Source organism: Amphibalanus amphitrite, unplaced genomic scaffold, assembly GCF_019059575.1.
Source record: "Amphibalanus amphitrite isolate SeventyFive unplaced genomic scaffold, NRLGWU_Aamphi_draft 001842F_arrow, whole genome shotgun sequence".
Taxonomy (NCBI): domain Eukaryota; kingdom Metazoa; phylum Arthropoda; class Thecostraca; order Balanomorpha; family Balanidae; genus Amphibalanus; species Amphibalanus amphitrite.
Window position 1 is genome coordinate 51,541 of NW_024883335.1, and position 18,490 is coordinate 70,030.

Genomic DNA, 18,490 nt, shown 5'->3' on the forward strand with positions numbered 1-18,490 from the left:
CATTTAAGGCGAACGGCTGATTCTGGCGCCGGGGCTTCATTCATGCTAAAGCGCCCAATCACAGCGCCGCATTTCAGTTAGTGTCGGGCGCAAAAGCTGCTATGCTCCGCCCCTCCATCACGTGACCCTGCCCTCACGTGGCCTCAGTCACGTGGTGTTTCCACCTCTTGGCGCATGGCGGCGCTAGTCTCGCAAGGGCGGTGGTAGCTTGCTCCCCCGCCGTCCGGGGGTGATGGGTAGCAAGTGCTGGTGACTGTACGTCATGCACTGCACCTGTTTGATTGACGATACTGCACTCGAAATTAGATTTTGTCGATAATAGGTCATTTTTCTGTTTTGGACGAACATTTTCAGCGAAAGAAACAGAAGACGGTGAATGACCCAGAACCTGCTTTTTAAATCTGCATGTTATTTTTAATGCATATTTGCAACGCAAAGCCTTTGGAACGCACATGGGATCGTTTCAGGCAAGATAAAAATATCTCCATTCTGAACTTCAATATCATGATATGGGTATTCATAGAACCGTCCGGAGTCGGAGTCGGAGTTGGAGTCGGAGTCGGAGTCGATATTTGAAACCGGAGTCGGAGTCGGAGTCGGAGTCACCCTAAAATCCATCAACTCCGCAGCCCTGCAGTCCTACCAATAAAGCCCAGGCTCCACTACGCGAATTTTCCGTGGGATTTTCCGATTTTGTGATGTTGCGATATCGCGATATCGCAAAAAAGTTCAGAATTCTGAACTTCTTTGCAATAATGCTATAATGCGAGAGCGATATTACGAGACATTTAAATTTATCCCGCGCCCGGCTGGGGGTCCTGGATTTCCACGCCCTGCTGGGGGGGGGGGGGTGTTTGAACACCCCCTCCCTTCTAACTCGGCTCCTGGGCCACGTAGCGATACGCGGAAGGCGGCGTTCGAAAGAGCGTCAAAAATAATGACGAAATCACTTCGGTCAATTTTTTGGTCAGGTCAAAGGTCAGGTCACCAGAGGTCATTGAAGGCAAAATTTCGCCGATTTCCAGGTCGAATGTCGACAATTTTCAAGAAGCCAACGCATAACTCGGGAACCAATAGAGCTACAGCGCCGCGGAAAAGCGCATTCGATAGCCCTATTAACGCCCTTTCTGAGTAATTTTCTCAGATTTGACCTAACGTCAACGGTTTTGCCTCCAGGGGGCAAAAACTGCAAAAATAGCCGATTTTTTCGGAAACAAGTCTTCTGCAATAACTTTTGACCCAAGCCTTGTACGAGCTTACTTTTACCGGCATCGTGTTCCTCTCGTCAAGACGCATCGAATGAACTATAACTTGACCTTGAAAGGTCAACTTGAAAATTTGGCCTCAGGTCAAGGTCATGACCTGACCGGAAAGGGTCATGTTGCATATCAGTCGATCCGTATCGTCGAGCTGAACACATCTGAGGCGTTTTCATCGCTCTAGCATGCCTCTATCAAAAGTTATTTGCGAAAAACTGTTAGATACCATTCGTGACCTAGGATGACATCAGGGCATAAACAGGGGTCACGGACACCATTTTCATGTTCAGTGTGTCTAAACCACTTGTAATTCAGTGTTTAGGAGTGTTTCTTATGTCTTTCGTCCAAAAGAGGCGCATTTCAATTTTCTCCCATTGACTTATAATGGGGAGGTCGCAAAATTGATCTGACCTTAGGTCATCGATATCAAAATTCTGAGATATAAATTTTGTACATGCTATTGCAATCGCTGAAAGTTCCAAAGCGATCGGTCACTCGGTGTAGCTATGACAGACATTGAAACTTTTTATGAGGTGAGGTCACTTCAAGTGACCTGGTGACCTGACCTTGAATGACCTTGGTCTGAAATTTTCACAACATGTGTAGAATTGATGTATGATAAGGTATACCAAAAACGGCGGCGCGGAGCGCCGCCGTTTTTGAGATATTCGCGAAAAACCACAAGGGGGGTGTTCAAACACCCCCCCCCCCCCCAGCAGAGCGCGGGTTAATAATGCGATTTCCGCACTGTGACACAGCGCGTCCGTTTGCAATAAATGAACATTTTCTGGCATCGCCAAGGGCATCGCATTCTTGCATTATCGCAAAATCGCACGGAAAATCGCGTAGTGGAGCCTGGGCTTAACGGTCATGTTTGGCAACCTGTGGTAATGACGTTATTTACCATAGACGGTGACTGAGCACTGCTATCCGCATACCCAGTCTAGCTATGAAATTCCTTTCCGATGGCATGACAGTGACAGGTAAATGTGACATCACTAGCCGTGAGCAGTGTCCAGCGACGATGACACATATAGTCGGTACGACGTCACTCACCGATGACGGTGACGGTGAGATGCCCGGTGGAGGAGGCGTCACCGGGCCCTCGGCCGGTACAGGTGTACTGTCCACCGCTATCCTGGTCCACGCGCTCCAGCAGAAGGGAGCCGTTTGAGAACAGGTGCTGCTGACGGTCTGACGGCAGACGCCGACCTCCTGGGGACAGGTAGAGACACAAAGGCTGAGTCTGTGGGCAGCCGCCTACCTCCCGAGTGGCCGTATTCACAATCACGGGTGAAGGGTACGGTTAGAAGTAACGGGTAATGGGTTATCTTTGTGGCCGTATGTATGGAGGAGCTGAGACTGTGGGCAGCAGGCGTTTCCTTACCACAACCAGAGACACACATGAAAGGCCAGGGACTGTAGGGTGGCCCAAAAAAAAAAAACGTGCCGAACTTTGGAGGCCTATATCTCAACTTCGAGTGCAAATAACGAGCCAAAATTTTCATCAAGTTTGCGTCACTTCTTTGCGCATTGGTATACCAAATTATAACACCGTACCGTCATTTTCAAGCCAGCAATCTTATGTTGAATTACGAAAGACGTTTTTGCTTTTTTTGCCGTTGTTGAACGGTAGTAATGATTGGCTTAGACGTACCATGTTAGAAAAAAAAAATAGAAAAATAGAACACGTGAATGATGCCAGCACGTGTGCTGTTATTTTTAATATTGTTTTCCCACTTCTGTGCCAAATATTCAAATGCCAAGCCAAAATTGCGTTAATGGATGTCATTCGTTTCAACACAAGGCCTGTTTCGAAGAGAAGGAGCGGCACGGTGCATGGGCTACTGCTGATCGCCCTCCCTTCAACAAGATCAAATAGTAAATCGACCTAATAAGGAAAAAAGCTAGAGGGAATGTGTCACTCTGAGGCCTGAGCCATCAATGAGGCTATAGTTGCCAGTAGCAGTCATGGCTGCAGGCCGTGGTGCCGAGATGGAAGTGGCCCGTTCACTCACATTTTTAGTAAACATCTGAGCAAAAAAGTGATTTTTACTTGGCATGCTAGAAACACGAACCGTTTAAAAAGTAATTGACCGAACAACATAAAAATCATACCATTTGCTGAAAATATATGCCACATTGACTATTGGAAGTTTCAATGTTGTTTCTTTATCACTTTCTGAGAAATATTGATTAAAAATTGGGAACATTTTTTCTGGGCCACCCGGTACATATGCACAAACGGCGGCAGTATAGTTAGTTGGGGAGGGGAGAGAAGAATGGCATTGAGGACACAAAACAGGACAGGCACGAAAAAAGGGGAATAGGACATGCAGATTTGACTGCTGCTCGAGACATTCACCGCATTCGCTGGTTGCACTTGTCAAATAGGTAAATAGATGTTTTGGTTACTTCATTTAATTACCTTCAGCAAAAAGTGTCGATTGGTAAATGGAAATGAGATGTCTTGAAAGACGTCCTTCGATTTTCCAGCCGCTCAGCTTCCGGTTGAGTTTCATTATACCGACATGCTCCACTAATTTGGTGTTTGCCAACGCATCCTCCTTTTCCTCTTTCTTTCGCTGCTCTCTGTCTTCTCACTTGTGTCGCGTTCTTTCAAATTATCTGGAAGGCTAAGCTGTGGCACCCGTTTGTCGGCGGTCATCTTCAGCCCGAAATTGACCGCGGCGTGGTCCACCCACCGCTGCAGCTCTTAGCTCTATGCTCATTCCAGTGGCGAGTAGATCAAGCCCAGCGACACGAACGGTAGGGTCATCTTACTCCCTCAACAGGACCCGACCTCCTCCTCTTTTCCGACTCGGGACGCCGGGTGCCTGGTGTCATCTGTCATGTCATGTGACACCACTCCGTCGCGGTGATCATCCGCACACAGCGCCGCCGACTGTCCGTCCGTCTGTCTGTCTGTCTGTCTGTCTGTCTGTCTGTCTATATGTATCTCCGTCTTACCCGGCTGGAAGCACGCTAGGAGTCCGAGGAGACAACTGATACCGGATGCACAGAGAGCAAACGATCGACATCTGATATCCAGGAAACGGGCGACATCTGATCCGGTGTAGGTACTCCAACGCCAGAGCTGAGCGCCGTTCGCGAGGAAAGATTCGTGTCGACTAAATGAAGACTATTGTGCTGTCTGACTGAATAGAGAGGTTCGTGTTGACTCCGTCAAGAGCTTTGTGTAATGACGGACCCTTGAATGCGCCGTTCCACTGAAGGATGTGTTTAAGTGTGATTGATGCTGACAAGCGGTGAAAAAAGATCGATGGGTTGGCATTGTGCGGTAACACGAAGGTGCAAACAATGAGACTGAAATAAGAATGGGCGTAGGGGCACGCCTCAGCCTTTAGAATGAAAATAGAGATTGTGCATTTGGATTGGAAAAGCTAATTGCGCCCGGGTTAAAGGGACTATCCCACCTTTAACATGGGGTTTGAGTTGAGATAGCCAAGTTTGCGGCGATGTTCAGAAACCACTATCTATCTAGGTTGCAACCCCCGCGGCCTCTTGGTGTTGAAGAAATTCGTTCCCTTCATTTGAAAATGGGCCTTGCACAAGGCCCTATCTTCAACATGGAGCGACCGTTAGTGTGACGTCACCTCGTTTAGTCATTTAAATGGGTTTGTTCGTTGAAAAATCGCTTAACACTTGGTCTGAACTTTGTTGTGGTGCCTACAGAGTAAAAAGAATCAGCTTTATGACAGTAATGTGTCCTGGGGAAGGAGGTAATTTTGGGCTGTGACGTCACATACTTGAAAGTTTGTGTTTGGAATATGGGAAGCCTAAGATGTTTAAAGGTAGTGTGCCAGCTTTCTTGGACCGTATGGAGTTAATGGCCCAGGGCCCGTATTCACGTCGACATCTTACGATCAGTTTTCATCGTACGACCGATTTGGTATTCATGTTGACCATCTTAACTTTTTATCGTACGATCAGAGGCCTCTTGCACCAAACTACCTAGCTAGGTAAAATCGAAAAACCGGTTTCAGAATAAGCTAATCTAACGGTGTTAAATTTGTTTGCAATAGCCCAATACATAATCCTACATGTGCTTGCTAGATTTTGCACGCAAATTGTTACATTTGAGCCTTGGACTGGGTATACGATGCAAAATAATCCAAGCATTGGTGCAAGAGGATTTTGGTGCAAGAGGCCTCAGTCTGGATATTTAGGATACTTCTAATTCACGTTGACAATCTTAAGATAATTTGGTATTCATGTCAAAAGTCCTAGGATTCATCTTACGACCCAACTTTAAGATGTCGTAGCAGTTCCGAAGATTTGATTTTTAGCAGCATATTCCGGGACGACATAGAAAATGGATCCTCCGTCAAATGATACAGCAAACGAAATATGTATATTCAAACAGTTATTAGTGAGCTATTCTTAACATTATAAAGGTACCACAGATTTAGTATGCTTCAAAGTTATTATGGAAATTATTCTACCATTAGGTATGCATTAGGGTGGGTGTCAAGGTCACCTGAAGGTCATTGACCTTTGGTGACCTCATCCTTATATCCTCCAGGCCTTATATGAAGGATTGTGTACCGTTTTGACAGTTTAAGACGAGAGGCGCCCATTGCGAAGTCCTGAAGTCCATGCTACTGAAAGCCCGATTTCAGGTGTTTGACCTGACCTTGACCCGACATTGGCTGTATGCATTGGCTGTAAGCAGCATGCTGATTGGCTGACGATGACGTGGCTGCATTCCTGTGCAAGGCACGCATTCCTCGGAACGAGAAATGGAAGATCTTCGTCTAGGGTGATCGTTGAGCCGTAAAAGCTCCTGATTTGTGCTAGTCTCAGCTTAAGCTACGAAACTGCTATTCCAGTTCAAAACCCCATGTTAAAAGTGAACTATTTCCTTTAATATTTTTCAATGAAATTTGGTTGATATTCATTTTTGCTCACTCTCTAGGTACCATGCAACACTACTTGTATGCCAATTCATTAACTTTTTTGAAGGTGGAGCAGGGAGGGTCCTTTTAAGCACGAACCACCCTACTAGTCGGTCCCCAACGGTGCACCAAATTTGAGCGCGTGTGCAATTTTGCGCGTGCGCACGTGCCAATTGCGTCACAATTGACTTTTGCTCGGCACCCTCCTAAGCGATTCCTAAAGGTGTACCAAATTTAAGCGCAATCGGCCCAGCCGTTCTCGAGATCCGGATGCGGCCTATTGCGCGTGCACACGTGCGAAGTGCGAACAGGGTCACAATTGACTTTTGCTCGACAACCTCCTGAGCGATTCCTAAAGGCGCACCAAATTTAATCGCAATCGGCGTAGCCGTCCTCGAGATCCGGAAGCGGCCTGCTGCGCGCGCGCACGTGCAACCGGAGTCACAAATGACATTTGCTCGGCACCCTCTTAAGTGGTTCCTAAAGGTGTACCGAATTTGGGCGCAATCGGCCTCGCCGTTCTCTATATATGGAAGCGGCCTCCTGCACGTGCGCACGTGCAAACGGGGTCCCAAACGACTTTTGCCCGGCACGCTACTAAGCGGTCCCTACCGGTGTGCCAATTTTGAGCGCAATTGGTCCAGCCGTTCCCGAGAACTAGGAGCGACCACTGCACGTGCGCACGTGCAGTAGTACCCCTAACGTGACACATGGAAATGCATTGCCCGATGAGTGCCTACCAGCATGCCAAGTTTCAGCGCAATGGGCACGATAATTACATAGTTATTGTAATTGCTACAAACATGACATTTCTTTATTATGCACGTGGCACGTGCAGCCATGGTCACCCACATGCATCGAGAAAAGTCGTGTCCTTGGCAGAATGGATGAATATACCCTACAAAGATATTTCCTAGTAAATCGATCCTGTGCTTACTCAGACATAATCCTCTCAAAAAACGTAAATTCAGCAGAACGACTTTGGGTTCTGAGTTGACTCCCTTGGCTTCGCAAGAGCCACATGACACGGCGATCACCCAGGTGCATCAAGAGTAGTCAATTACGAGGTAGGAGGGATGGGGCTACCAAACAAAAAAAGACCGTGGTTCAATCGGCCCAGCGGTGGCCGAGATAAAAGCTTCTCAAAAGCGTAATAGGGCGGGCCGGTCCGAGCTGTACCTACCGCTCATACTGATATTTTCCCGTTACATTGAAAGCTCTTTTTCGTGCTCGCTCGCAAGAAAAAAAAAATCATAAACAACAATTTCAATACCTAAATATACAATTCATAAGCATAGGTGACGTCTTACGACAGCTCAGTGAGTAGTCGTATCTTCCCAATACCTTCATCATTAAGGTCTTACGATCATCTTAAGATTCGAGTTAAGATGTCCCGACGTGAATCGCACTTACGATCGATCGTACGACAAATGTCTACGACCAAAATTTTGATCGTAAGATAAATCTTAACTGTTTGCGATGCCAACGTGAATACCAAATTATCGTACGACAAAGAGCGATCGTAAGATAAATCTTACGAAAAATTCCGACGTGAATACGGGCCCAGATAAGGAGAACCGGATTTTTAGAACTTATCCATACCTTCAAAACTCATGGAAACGTCTTAAATTCTTCAAATTTTGAGTACCCCAGTGCGAAATTCGCCCCGACGGGTTGTCGGTCGTACCCCAACCACATTTCACACCACTATGAACAATAAATGCACACACTGAAATCGCTATTACCGATATGCTCATCCAATCAAGTTTCGATAAACCCGTTCATCATCATCTCCTGCGGTTTCGAACACGCCTGTTAGGTGGCTTCTGATGCTCGTCGAGGTCGGAATTTCCAAATACGCGTGGTGCGTCGGGCCGCGCGCTCTGACTTCGGCCAAGAAAAATGCGTCAGCTGATCATTGTCATTTCTGCCACTTGCGTGTGGTGAAATGGGGTCATAACTTATAAGACGGCTTTTTCATATCAATTATTTTACATAAAATCATATTTCAAACCATAAATAATGTTCGACAGCCAAATAAAAGAAACAATACCAATACGGGCTTACAGTTTAAGACTCGACATTGTGTTGTCTACGATTAGACAGCTGATAACTCATTCCCGTACGTCGTATGGTCGTAACACTATAATGACCTTTGCTCATTGTCACAAGTGCGCCGCATTCGCGATTGTTGCCCGACGCCTGTTTGCAGGTGAGCCCACTACAGTTGTTATACATATCTAAAAACCGAAAAACTTTTAGGCGAAAAAGGCACTATTCCAGGCCCATTTTTGATTTTTTTTGCGATATTAGGTGAAAACAGAAGCTTCTTATTCTAGGAAAAATAAAATGGGAAATCTTTCAAAGGTGGCACACTACCTTTAATGAAAAATAAATGCCAGAACCGTGTTCCTGGTCATCCAATCTATAAAGTCGGGCACAATTTAACTGGTTTTAACAACATTTTAGAAGGTGGGATAGTCCCTTTAATGGTAATAACCGGCCAACTTACGTTTAATCAGCTACAGTCCTCCACTACGAGTTTTAGAATTTAGACAGCCTATGATCCTTTGCCGTAAGCCGTTCTCACTGCCGACGTTCGTCGCAGCAGCATGGACTGACCTCTGCTCCAGGTGATCTCCAGAATCGGGTACCCTCCGACCGAACACGTCAGCAGCAGCGGCTCTCCGGCCACGGCCAGTACCTCGGGCATCTCCCTGACGTGGGGATCCCCTGCCGAAACAACGTCCGATCATCACAAAAACGTGCTTAATTACCAAAAGACACTGAGATAACCTTCCAACTTATCGAATCCCGGCAGCCACATCCGTACTCAGTAAAAATATAAAGAGCATCCACATTCTACAGAATATCTATACAGAGCATATCTCCAAATTTGTTGAACACTTAGATTCTCTCTTTTTTCTCTCAGCGGTATGCCTACATGTGCATAGGCTTGATGCCGCGTTCAGATTTGCGTTCAAGGGTTACAGTGAATAGGTAGTTGTCATCAGTGATCCGACCACTCACCGTAGACATTCAGTCGGGCCGTGTGGGTGGCACTGCCGAACCGGTTGGACGCCCGGCACGTGACCCAGCCACCGTCCGCCGGCAGCACACCACTCACGTTCACGTGACTGATGACGTCATTGTTGACGCTGACGTATTGACCAATCAGCCGTCTGAGGGAGGTCAAGTTTGGCTGTAGGTTTAACGGAGTAAGTGACATTGAATTGCCTCTTTACTTTTTCATCGAGTCGCTTCTCGATAGACGGCTTGGAAAACAATGCCTAATGCAATGCATTAGTGTCGGATATATCTTGCCCTTCTTTGAATGTCGAGAAGCAAAAAAATGTCTATCGTTTTTGGTCGAGAGACGTGCAACTACCAGAACTGCGGAGTGCAGGCAGTGCCATATGTCAGCTTATAGTTGCCATGTCTATTTATGTTCTAACTTCTAAGAGGCGTCACGGGACAAGGATGAACCACAATAAGTACCTAACCAAGCTGCATGTGAAAAGGGCAGGGCTATCTCTAATGAGTAGGCCCGGGAATCAATACCCGCAATCCGATACGTTTGGCCTACCTGGCCTGGAAAGTGTACCTCTAATGGGCTTCAGTGACAGGGAGCATCAATACTTTTATTTCATTGCATACTGCAATAGGCACTTATGCTGGAAGAACTGTGTATCAATTACGACAACGAAATCAGCTGAATCGCAGACGGATCTAAAGGCACCGTCTAGAAGCAAACAATTTCATTTAAAAAATAAAGCATTCCACATATCATTCCACCCTTCACCTGCCTGCGAACTGCGCAGTATTCAGGAGTCGGTGGGAAGCAGTCTGACCTGTGATCACCGACATCAGGTTATCGTTATCCTGTCCTTACCTGACCTGTCATCGGCCGTATCAGTCTGACCTGTCATCGGCTGCCAGCGGGTAGCAGTTTGACCTGTGATCCACCATCAGATGATACCAATTGTGATCACCGACACCAGATTATCATTATCCTATCCTTCCATAGCCCGTTCTCTGCCGTCAGCGGATACCAGTCTCACCCATGTGCTCTGCCGTCAGCGGAGTCTGACCTGTCATCGGCAGTCACTAGTTATTAGCTTGACATGTGATCTGCTCTATCAGTCTCACCTGTGATCCGCAGTCAGCGGGTAACCGTCCAGCAGCCAGGTGATCTGCGGCGTGGGCGAGGCGTTGGCCACACACCGCAGAGACACGGCCGAGTGCGGCTGCACTGTGTGGTTGATGAACCGTTCCACCAGCACCGGCTGAGAGTCTGCAGCACGGACAGACACAGTGGGCGAGTGACGCCGCTATAAATACAACCGACAGAGAGTCGATGCCGCCATCAAACAGCGCGCTACAATAGAGTTTGTTATTTTGATGGTGTTCTGAATGGATGGGTGAAGACAACGCAATAGTTACATTTGTAAACATTAGTTACATTTACATTGGAACAAAATAAGAGGATCAACTGTGCAGTGTGCATTTGATTACTTTTTGCGTTGGATGATTGCAAACTCTACATACGCTGCAATACCGGTATTACAGAGCATTAAAGAGTTGCTAAAATAGTTACTTAATTATGAAAAATATTAACTTTTTTGTCAAGCCCCCCGCCCCGGTCGCTCCTCACCTCCGAGCAGCACCTGGGCAGCGGCCTGGGCCGAGTCCAGCTGATCGGACGCCATGCACTGATACATCCCCTGAGCCACCAGCCGCATCTCACTGCCCTCCAGCCGCGAGAGCACGCGGTCATCGGTCGAATCTGCCACCGACAGGTCAGGTCACTAGTCAGGTCAGGTCATGCTATGTTATGAAGTTAACAAATTCGCCAAGCTTACATATTGTAGCCGTTTGAAGGGTACGGCTAGATGTCACGTAAATGCTTACCGGTTCTTTTTTGCATCGCTAGGAATCTAGGCAGCATGCAGAATCAGTAATGGAATTGACCCAATTTCAGCTTATTATTCAGGCAATGTAAGTTCCAGGCCGGTTTTTATTATTGATGCATTGCTTTGATTGCATCACACGGGCGTCTAGCCAGACCACATTTCCGCTTCTATTTATTGTCAAGGCTGATTGTCGTTCTGCGATAGGCATTCGCTACATCATTACATAAAAAAATGTTACATTCGTTCCAAATGTGGCAGATTGCTGGCGGGATCCTCCATTGGTATCCATTTCTGGCAGCACACAGCAGTCGTGTGTGTCCCCCGCCCCGAGTGCCCGGTCCCTTGAGCTATCGGTGTCGGGATCCATGTCCGCCGTTACGCAGAGCGCCGGCTGTGCTATTTCCCACGTGTCGCGGTGGCTGGTCTGCGTGTAACAGAGCCATTTCGGCGCGACCTCGGCCAGACCTAATCAACGTGCCACCAGTGATGACCTGAATTAATCCGCTACCGTTACCGACCCACCGCCTCCGGGGAGAAACGGCGCAGGACCGAGAGAGAGAGAGAGAGAGAGAGAGAGAGAGAGAGAGAGAGAGAGAGAGAGAGAGAGAGAGAGAGAGAGAGAGAGAGAGAGAGAGAGAGAGAGAGACAGAGAGACAGAGAGACAGAGAGAGAGAGAGAGAGAGAGAGAGAGAGAGAGAGAGAGAGAGAGAGAGAGAGAGAGAGAGAGAGACAGAGAGACAGAGAGAGAGAGAGAGAGAGAGAGAGAGAGAGAGAAAGAGAGAGAGAGAAAGAGAGACAGAGAGAGAGAAAGAGAGGGAGAGGATGAGGGCCGGACTGCGGGATGGAGGAGGGTCAGGAGAGGGAATGAGGAACGAAGAGCACCAGGAAGTGTGAAGGTAGCAATAAGGAATAAGGAAAGATGAGAAGAAAAAAAAAACAGAAAGGTCACCGGAAGACTAAAGGAGAGCAGTGAGGGGAGGTCTCGTGTGTCTCTCTGACATTGAGTTACTGTTCTTCATCAGAAGACTATTTTAGAGCAAATAACAACACCGCACATGATCGATGATCTTGTTTCAATCAGCGCATTTCCATTTGTCGAAATAAGCCCGGATTCCTGGCGAAATCACATCAATCTGTCTTGCATCAGCCGGAGCTCCGGATTTAGAAGGCGCTAGGAATCTGTCGATATCACTGAACCTCGAGAACAAAATGAGCAGTTCGGTCTTTGTGTTGGTTTCTCACGTAACGGCACGGGACCAGCGCCATAGCAGACGGTTTGTTGACTCTTGAATCCACTGTGTGAAAGCATTAGCACACCGGAAAATATCATTTCGCTTCTTCCGCAAACTTTCCAGGAAAGTTAGTCAGTCATCAGCCGACATTAAACAGCATCATGTTGCGTCAGTGAACACCGAACTACTTCCTGCTTTGTAAGAGGATGTGCATCATACCTTAGGTATGTTTATCATGTCATCATAGTTTGTGCGTTTCATATTTAAATGCTTGACGTGCTTTTTAGAGTGCTTACTCGGCGTCCGTCATATAACCCTCAGAGGTTGGGCACGCCATCAAACCCAATCATCATCATCATGACTCAAGGACAGTGTCCACACTGTCCAGGCTGGCTGTATGTTGGTAAATATATAAGCAAGTCGTCAGTACCGTACCACGAGTGATGGCGAGGCGTCAGTAATGTGCGCAAAAGTTAACCGTCATTGGCATGTGCTACTAATTACTATGAGTTTTTAATCTTAACCCTCGCCGGCCGAGGGGGGGGGGGGCGGGTGCCGCCCCCCCCCCATAGGTTTTTTTTCGCGATAGCTCCGAACACGCTAGCGATAGAGAGCTGAAACTTGGCATACCTGACCTTTGATCCAAGCCGGATCTTTAGACACCAACCGCATTTTTGGGTCAGGTCAGGTCACTGACCTATGACGTCATAAGTGAACCTCTGCACGGTCTTCAGATGTCGCAACTTCGCAACGCCCTCACTGCCAGAGGAGATGTCACAGGGAAATGAAACTTGCAGGATCTAGTATCCATTATGAGTCCCACAACTTGTATATCTCGGATTTTTCCTAAAGGTCATATGAGGTCAGGTCATTTTCGTGACCTCACCATTATAAGTCCATGGGGAAAAATGAAAACTGCTATTCTGGCGCCGGGAACGATCTCCAACTATCTCAAGCACACAGAATCGTGATTTGATGCACTCCTTGCAAGGTTAGATGCGTCACTTTTGCAATGTTGACCTTGCGTGACGTCATTTATGACGTCATCAAGGTCAAATTAGTTTTTCGTCAATAACTCTTGATCAAATTGAGCTAGCGAGTCGGGAAAGGCACCAATGGACTCAGGAAGGCCTGCCGAATCGAATGATATGCGACATGACCTCTTTCGACCAACTTCGTGACCTGGGGGTGCTGACGTGACCTTGACCTGAGGTCAACACCCCAAGTTGACCTGACCCGGACAAAAAGTATATCATCCGACGCGCCTGAGCGAGGCGAACACGATGCTGCCAAAATCGGCGCTCTGCGGCCGTTTTTTGCAAGTTATTCACCAAAAACTGAACCGTACCTTGGGGCACTTGACCTGACCTAAGAGGTCACCGGTTGACCTAGGACCTTAAAATCGGGTACCAATCTCTGCGTCTCGTAACGGCGCACACGCTCGTTTTTTCCGCGACGCGCTAGCTCCACCAGGGGCGAAACGGCGAGGGGGGGGTCGTACCCGCCCCCCCCCCCTCGGCCGGCGCGTATGTAGAAAACCAATAGGTCCGGCGAGGGTTAAAGCACTTACCGTGTGTGATGCTGAGGAGCCGGCCCGGGTTCAGCCGTACGCCGTCTTTGAGCCAGTGCAGCTGTGAGGGCTGGGGCGCCCAGCAGCTCAGACTGAATGAGCTTCCCCGATTGACGGTCAGGCGCTCAGGCGAGACGCTGACAGTAGGCGTTACCTGCCAAACACAAAGACATCGGATCATGGGGGCACGGTGTACAAATTACCCAAGTTATTCCGCTCTCGCGCCTAGCGTGGTCTAGCTGCATGGAGCACTCTCACGCTAAACTTGTAAGTTACGCTACTCTGCTCTAGGTTCATGGCACCGCACGATCTTGAACAAGCGGAACTCAAGATTTCCTGGAAGACTGGCAGCTTAGGAAACGTACACGTAACGAGAAATCGCAAGCAATGTTGGGTACATATTATACCTATGCTCTAAGCGCTACAGCAATTTATGAAATTACAGAAGAGGATTAGCATGATAAATACTCGTAATAAAAAGTAAAGCACAGCCCATGGGCACATATCTAACGTTGGTGTGGCCAAACTTCTCTGACTTTCCCAAAAACTGACCACCATATATTCGCTCAATCTGGTTTCGCTGATTCTGGTCCTCGCTAAAGTAGATAATCACTGTGATTGAATTCGCCGACTTGACAATCGCTGAAAAAGCCAATCGCTTAAATTGATAATCGCTGAAAATGTTTCGCTCAAATGTCGTTCGCTGAAATGACGTTCGCTCAGGTGTCGCAGAACCGGGAAAGCCTGCTATTCGAAGATAGCCTGGCATGGTTCAGTGAGCCGGTATTTGCGGGCGGCAATGACTGAAATATGCAGAGACTTGGCAACTAAGTTATTCACCTCCTTCTTGCAATCCAGGCGACTTTCTAGCACATGTGTCCAAGGCCAATCGTAACAGGTCGGTCAAGTTAGCAAAACATAAAGCACTTATGTAACACCTCAAAATATACATGCATGCATTGCATAGTGCATACCTAGCCCTGCCCAACCCGTACCTATGAACTTCACATTCAATTGCCCCCAAGTGGGTCAAATCTGACCGAACGAAACTACACACGCGCAGAATATTTTGCATTCTCTGGTAAAATTCACAGTGGCTCCATCTCAGCCGGAGCCACCAAATCCAATCTGGCCCACTCAGTTATACGGTGCAGGGCGGCCGTAATTCGGCAGTCGGCGCCGCATGCCGCTCGCTCGGTCAGCCACCGCGGCCGCCCGCCGTGTCGGGCCGTGTCGGCCGGGTCACGTCAGCTCTCTGGGAGCGCGGCAGGCGGCGGCGGCGGCGGTGCTGACCTTTACAGAGCAGTCCGGCCGACCGGAGAGTGCCAAGGTGACCGCACAGTGCGGCCCGACACTATGTATATGTAAATACTGACCTGACCACTGTTTGCATCTACATATAAGCTCGGTCTTTCCCGACATAGGTACAGGTCTCGGCTCGCGGGTTTTAGCGGTAGGTTTTGCACCTAGAAAATTTAGTGTACTTCAGGCTATATCTTCGTCGTCTTAAGCTTTTAAGTGTTGAAGATGCGATCGACTTCTTGGGTAACAAGCCGGCCATGATCGTGTAAAATGGCTTCATCGTAGATCGATTAGTTTCTGAGATATAACCGGAAATGTAAAAGTGCAAAACCTACCGCTTAATCTCGCGAGACCTGTACTTCGGTCATTTGCCTCGCTCATTCGTTTGTCCGTTATATCTTTCCGTCTATCTGCCTCTTTTTCTCCCCTCCTCCCTCTCTCTCCCTTCCCCTCTCCCTCTCCTTCTTTATCTCTTCCTCCTCTCCTTTCTCTCTCCCCCTCTCTCTCCCTCCCTCTCTCTCACCCTCTCTCTCCCCTCATCCTCTCTATCTCCCTTCCTGCATCATTAGACCCACCTGCACATGGAGCCGTAGTTTTTCAGTCACGTGACCGTTGCCACCGTCCGCCCTGCAGTGATACCAGCCGGCATGACGCGGCCTTGCTGAGCGGATTGCGAGCACGTGACCTGAGGCTGTGACGTCACCGTGACCGGTCACCGGCGCAGGCACTGGCTCCGGCCGACCAGTCACGTCACGAGTCCAGCTGTCGAAAGAAATAACGCAGTGTAGGGTATGACGGAGGCGTTGAAGTGTGAGTGCACCTCCCTTGTATAGGTACCAGTTGGTGAGCGAGACTTCAATGCACTGTTATTTGTCACAATCTAAATAGAATTTTAATAGACATTTAGAAGAATTCAGTACCTATATTCATTTTATACCTACTTTTAATTCTAGAAGTAAAACAAAAATATATTTGCTGCTAGTGCGATGTGATTTTAAACATCACTGGTAGGCGTACGTGTACAGCAACTCTGCATACATTTCTCTCATATATAACGAATCAATTGTGCTTTCGTCAGTCGCAGCTACAGCAGAATCACGACCACTATTCAGTGGCGGTCCGTACGTGACCCGTACGTGACCTGCCAGCCTGAGTCAAACTCAATGAGCAACACCATCTCCGAATGGAACCCTACAGCCGGAGTGAGAGCACAACACCCACTCGCTCCCGGCTCGGCAAAATGTGCCGCGATTTCGTCCGGTGCAGTGAATGCGGAGGGATTCTGCCTGAAAAGCCGGCTGGCCAGAGATCTCCCGACGGTATCTCCACTAACTTATGTCAGAACGCAAGATGAATTTTGGCGAAGATTTACGCCGCCTCCTTCATATCTCATTTCTCTAGGGACAAAATTATTCCAGCAAAGGCTCGCGTTGCCGAGCTGACTGCTGACTTCTGAATAAGTGAATCATATCCTTCATTGATCACAAAGTAAGCTCAACAGACATTACACTTTGTCTCATGTCATTTTTCCGAGAAAATGGTGTGTGTAACGAATCGTCATGGCTGTGCAGTGTTTAAGTACTCAATTCTGAAAAGCTCAGTTTTGAGACTGTTTTTTATATAAGAGAAAATTTGTGGAGAAAATTTGAACATTATAGGAACAATATGCAGATGCAGACAATCCGTTCTCCTAAGCGTTGTTTTGTAGATTTTTGTAGTAGGGAAAGGTTCATAAATCACTTCCAGCTTATCGTAAAAGCATTAGACAGGCCGTGCAGCGGATAAAGGATGCTCCGTCAAGGAAGAACGTTACAAGCCAGACACACAGCCACGGGCACGCCGGGGAGCCAGATGGTGATCGATTCGGCACTAAAGAACGGTCGGCAATTCAGGGTGAGCCGTTGGATGTAAAATGTTAAGATTTGTGCGTTATTGCTAGCAGGCGCACCTGTGAAATATGATTGCGATGATAACCGTGGTAGGAATATTTTGTTGAATTTTGTACTTGCAGATCTCGCATGTAGGCGTGAGGATATTTTCACCTAACCTAACAGATTAGAAATGTGTGTATGTGAAGGAAATTAGCCTATATGCGGAAAAGTTTCTGGAATTAGCGTAACTGGGAACGAATGAGCAAGAAAAGTCATTGCATCGTATGACGTTGCATTTAGGACGGACTCAGCATTGAGACATTGATGTAACTGCGTACCTTACTTGAGGATTCCTCAACTTGAGCGACACAGAAGAACAGAGGCCCGGCCCGGACCTACCTGACTCGGGGCGGGGTGCGTTCGTCTGACTGGGCCACACAGAAGAGGACAGCGTCGTCTCCCGCCCGCACGTGCAGAGCCGAGGACGAGGCCACGATCACTGGGAGGATGCCCCCCGGTGACGGCGTCCGCTCTGAGGAAAAGAATGGTCAGCGGTTACCTATTCTGTCATAGCATTCCCCATGGGCGCGCTACCCATTAGACTAGGTGGCGAAATTGATGTTCTTGAAATATAGATGACCAAGATGTGCTAGTACAGTCTTGGGGTTTTCTGTTGCCTATCAGACGTACAGAATGCAAGACAATGTTTCATATTGTAGGTCTTAAATAAACAGCAATCTGTGGATTAAATTGTCAATAGATTAAAAGTAAAAAGAATTTATGTAGATATGAAGCAATATGTGGATCTCGCATACACGTATCCGGCCGGTATCATCACCACTGCTAACTATACTGCCCTCCAGGGTTGTATCGGACTCAATCAATAGCAATCAATTCAATCACGACAAATTTGGGAAACCAATCAAATCAATCAAGTCAGAGCAGTTTTCGGGAATTGATTCAATCGACTCAAACGCGACAATGAAAGGAATCAATCAACTCAATCAAACGACTCAAACCAAGACATACATTAGGTTTTTTGCCCCACCAACTTGGAAAAGTGTCCATAGCAGTCTGGTGTGCCTACCTACCTACCTTCCTACCTACAGAAGAAACATAAAAAATATTGTCATTTAAAATTATAAATTGCCATGCCATTCAAAGTTTCTATGTAATAAGGATGGATACCTAGTGATGGACAGGTGGATCATGATATTGAGGCTCAATGGGTAGAATTGGAGCAGAAGTTTCATTTAATGGGTGCAAAATAACCCAGTAGTTGACTCGCCCCTTAGCCCAAATCACCACCTTTCACCTAAAAGTTGTCAATTTAATTTTGGCCATATTCCAACTCCATTTACACTAAATATCAGATATTGCAGTTGAAAGTTGGCTGCTCGGATTTTGGCAGTGTTCGTGATTTG

General features: G+C 47.5%; 1 protein-coding gene across 1 annotated transcript in view; it reads right to left on the bottom strand.

Moving 5' to 3' along the window:
• The window catches only part of LOC122375448 (Down syndrome cell adhesion molecule-like protein Dscam2), a gene marked incomplete at both ends in the record, with an annotated part of 82,931 nt that overhangs the window by 49,097 nt on the left and 15,344 nt on the right, over window positions 1–18,490 (bottom strand). Inside the window, 8 exons of the mRNA XM_043354842.1 lie at window positions 2,316–2,474; window positions 8,801–8,911; window positions 9,209–9,360; window positions 10,328–10,472; window positions 10,833–10,964; window positions 13,894–14,047; window positions 15,771–15,957; window positions 17,466–17,598. Coding sequence (XP_043210777.1) covers window positions 2,316–2,474; window positions 8,801–8,911; window positions 9,209–9,360; window positions 10,328–10,472; window positions 10,833–10,964; window positions 13,894–14,047; window positions 15,771–15,957; window positions 17,466–17,598 — 1,173 coding nt within the window. The remainder of the gene's footprint in view (window positions 1–2,315; window positions 2,475–8,800; window positions 8,912–9,208; window positions 9,361–10,327; window positions 10,473–10,832; window positions 10,965–13,893; window positions 14,048–15,770; window positions 15,958–17,465; window positions 17,599–18,490) is intronic.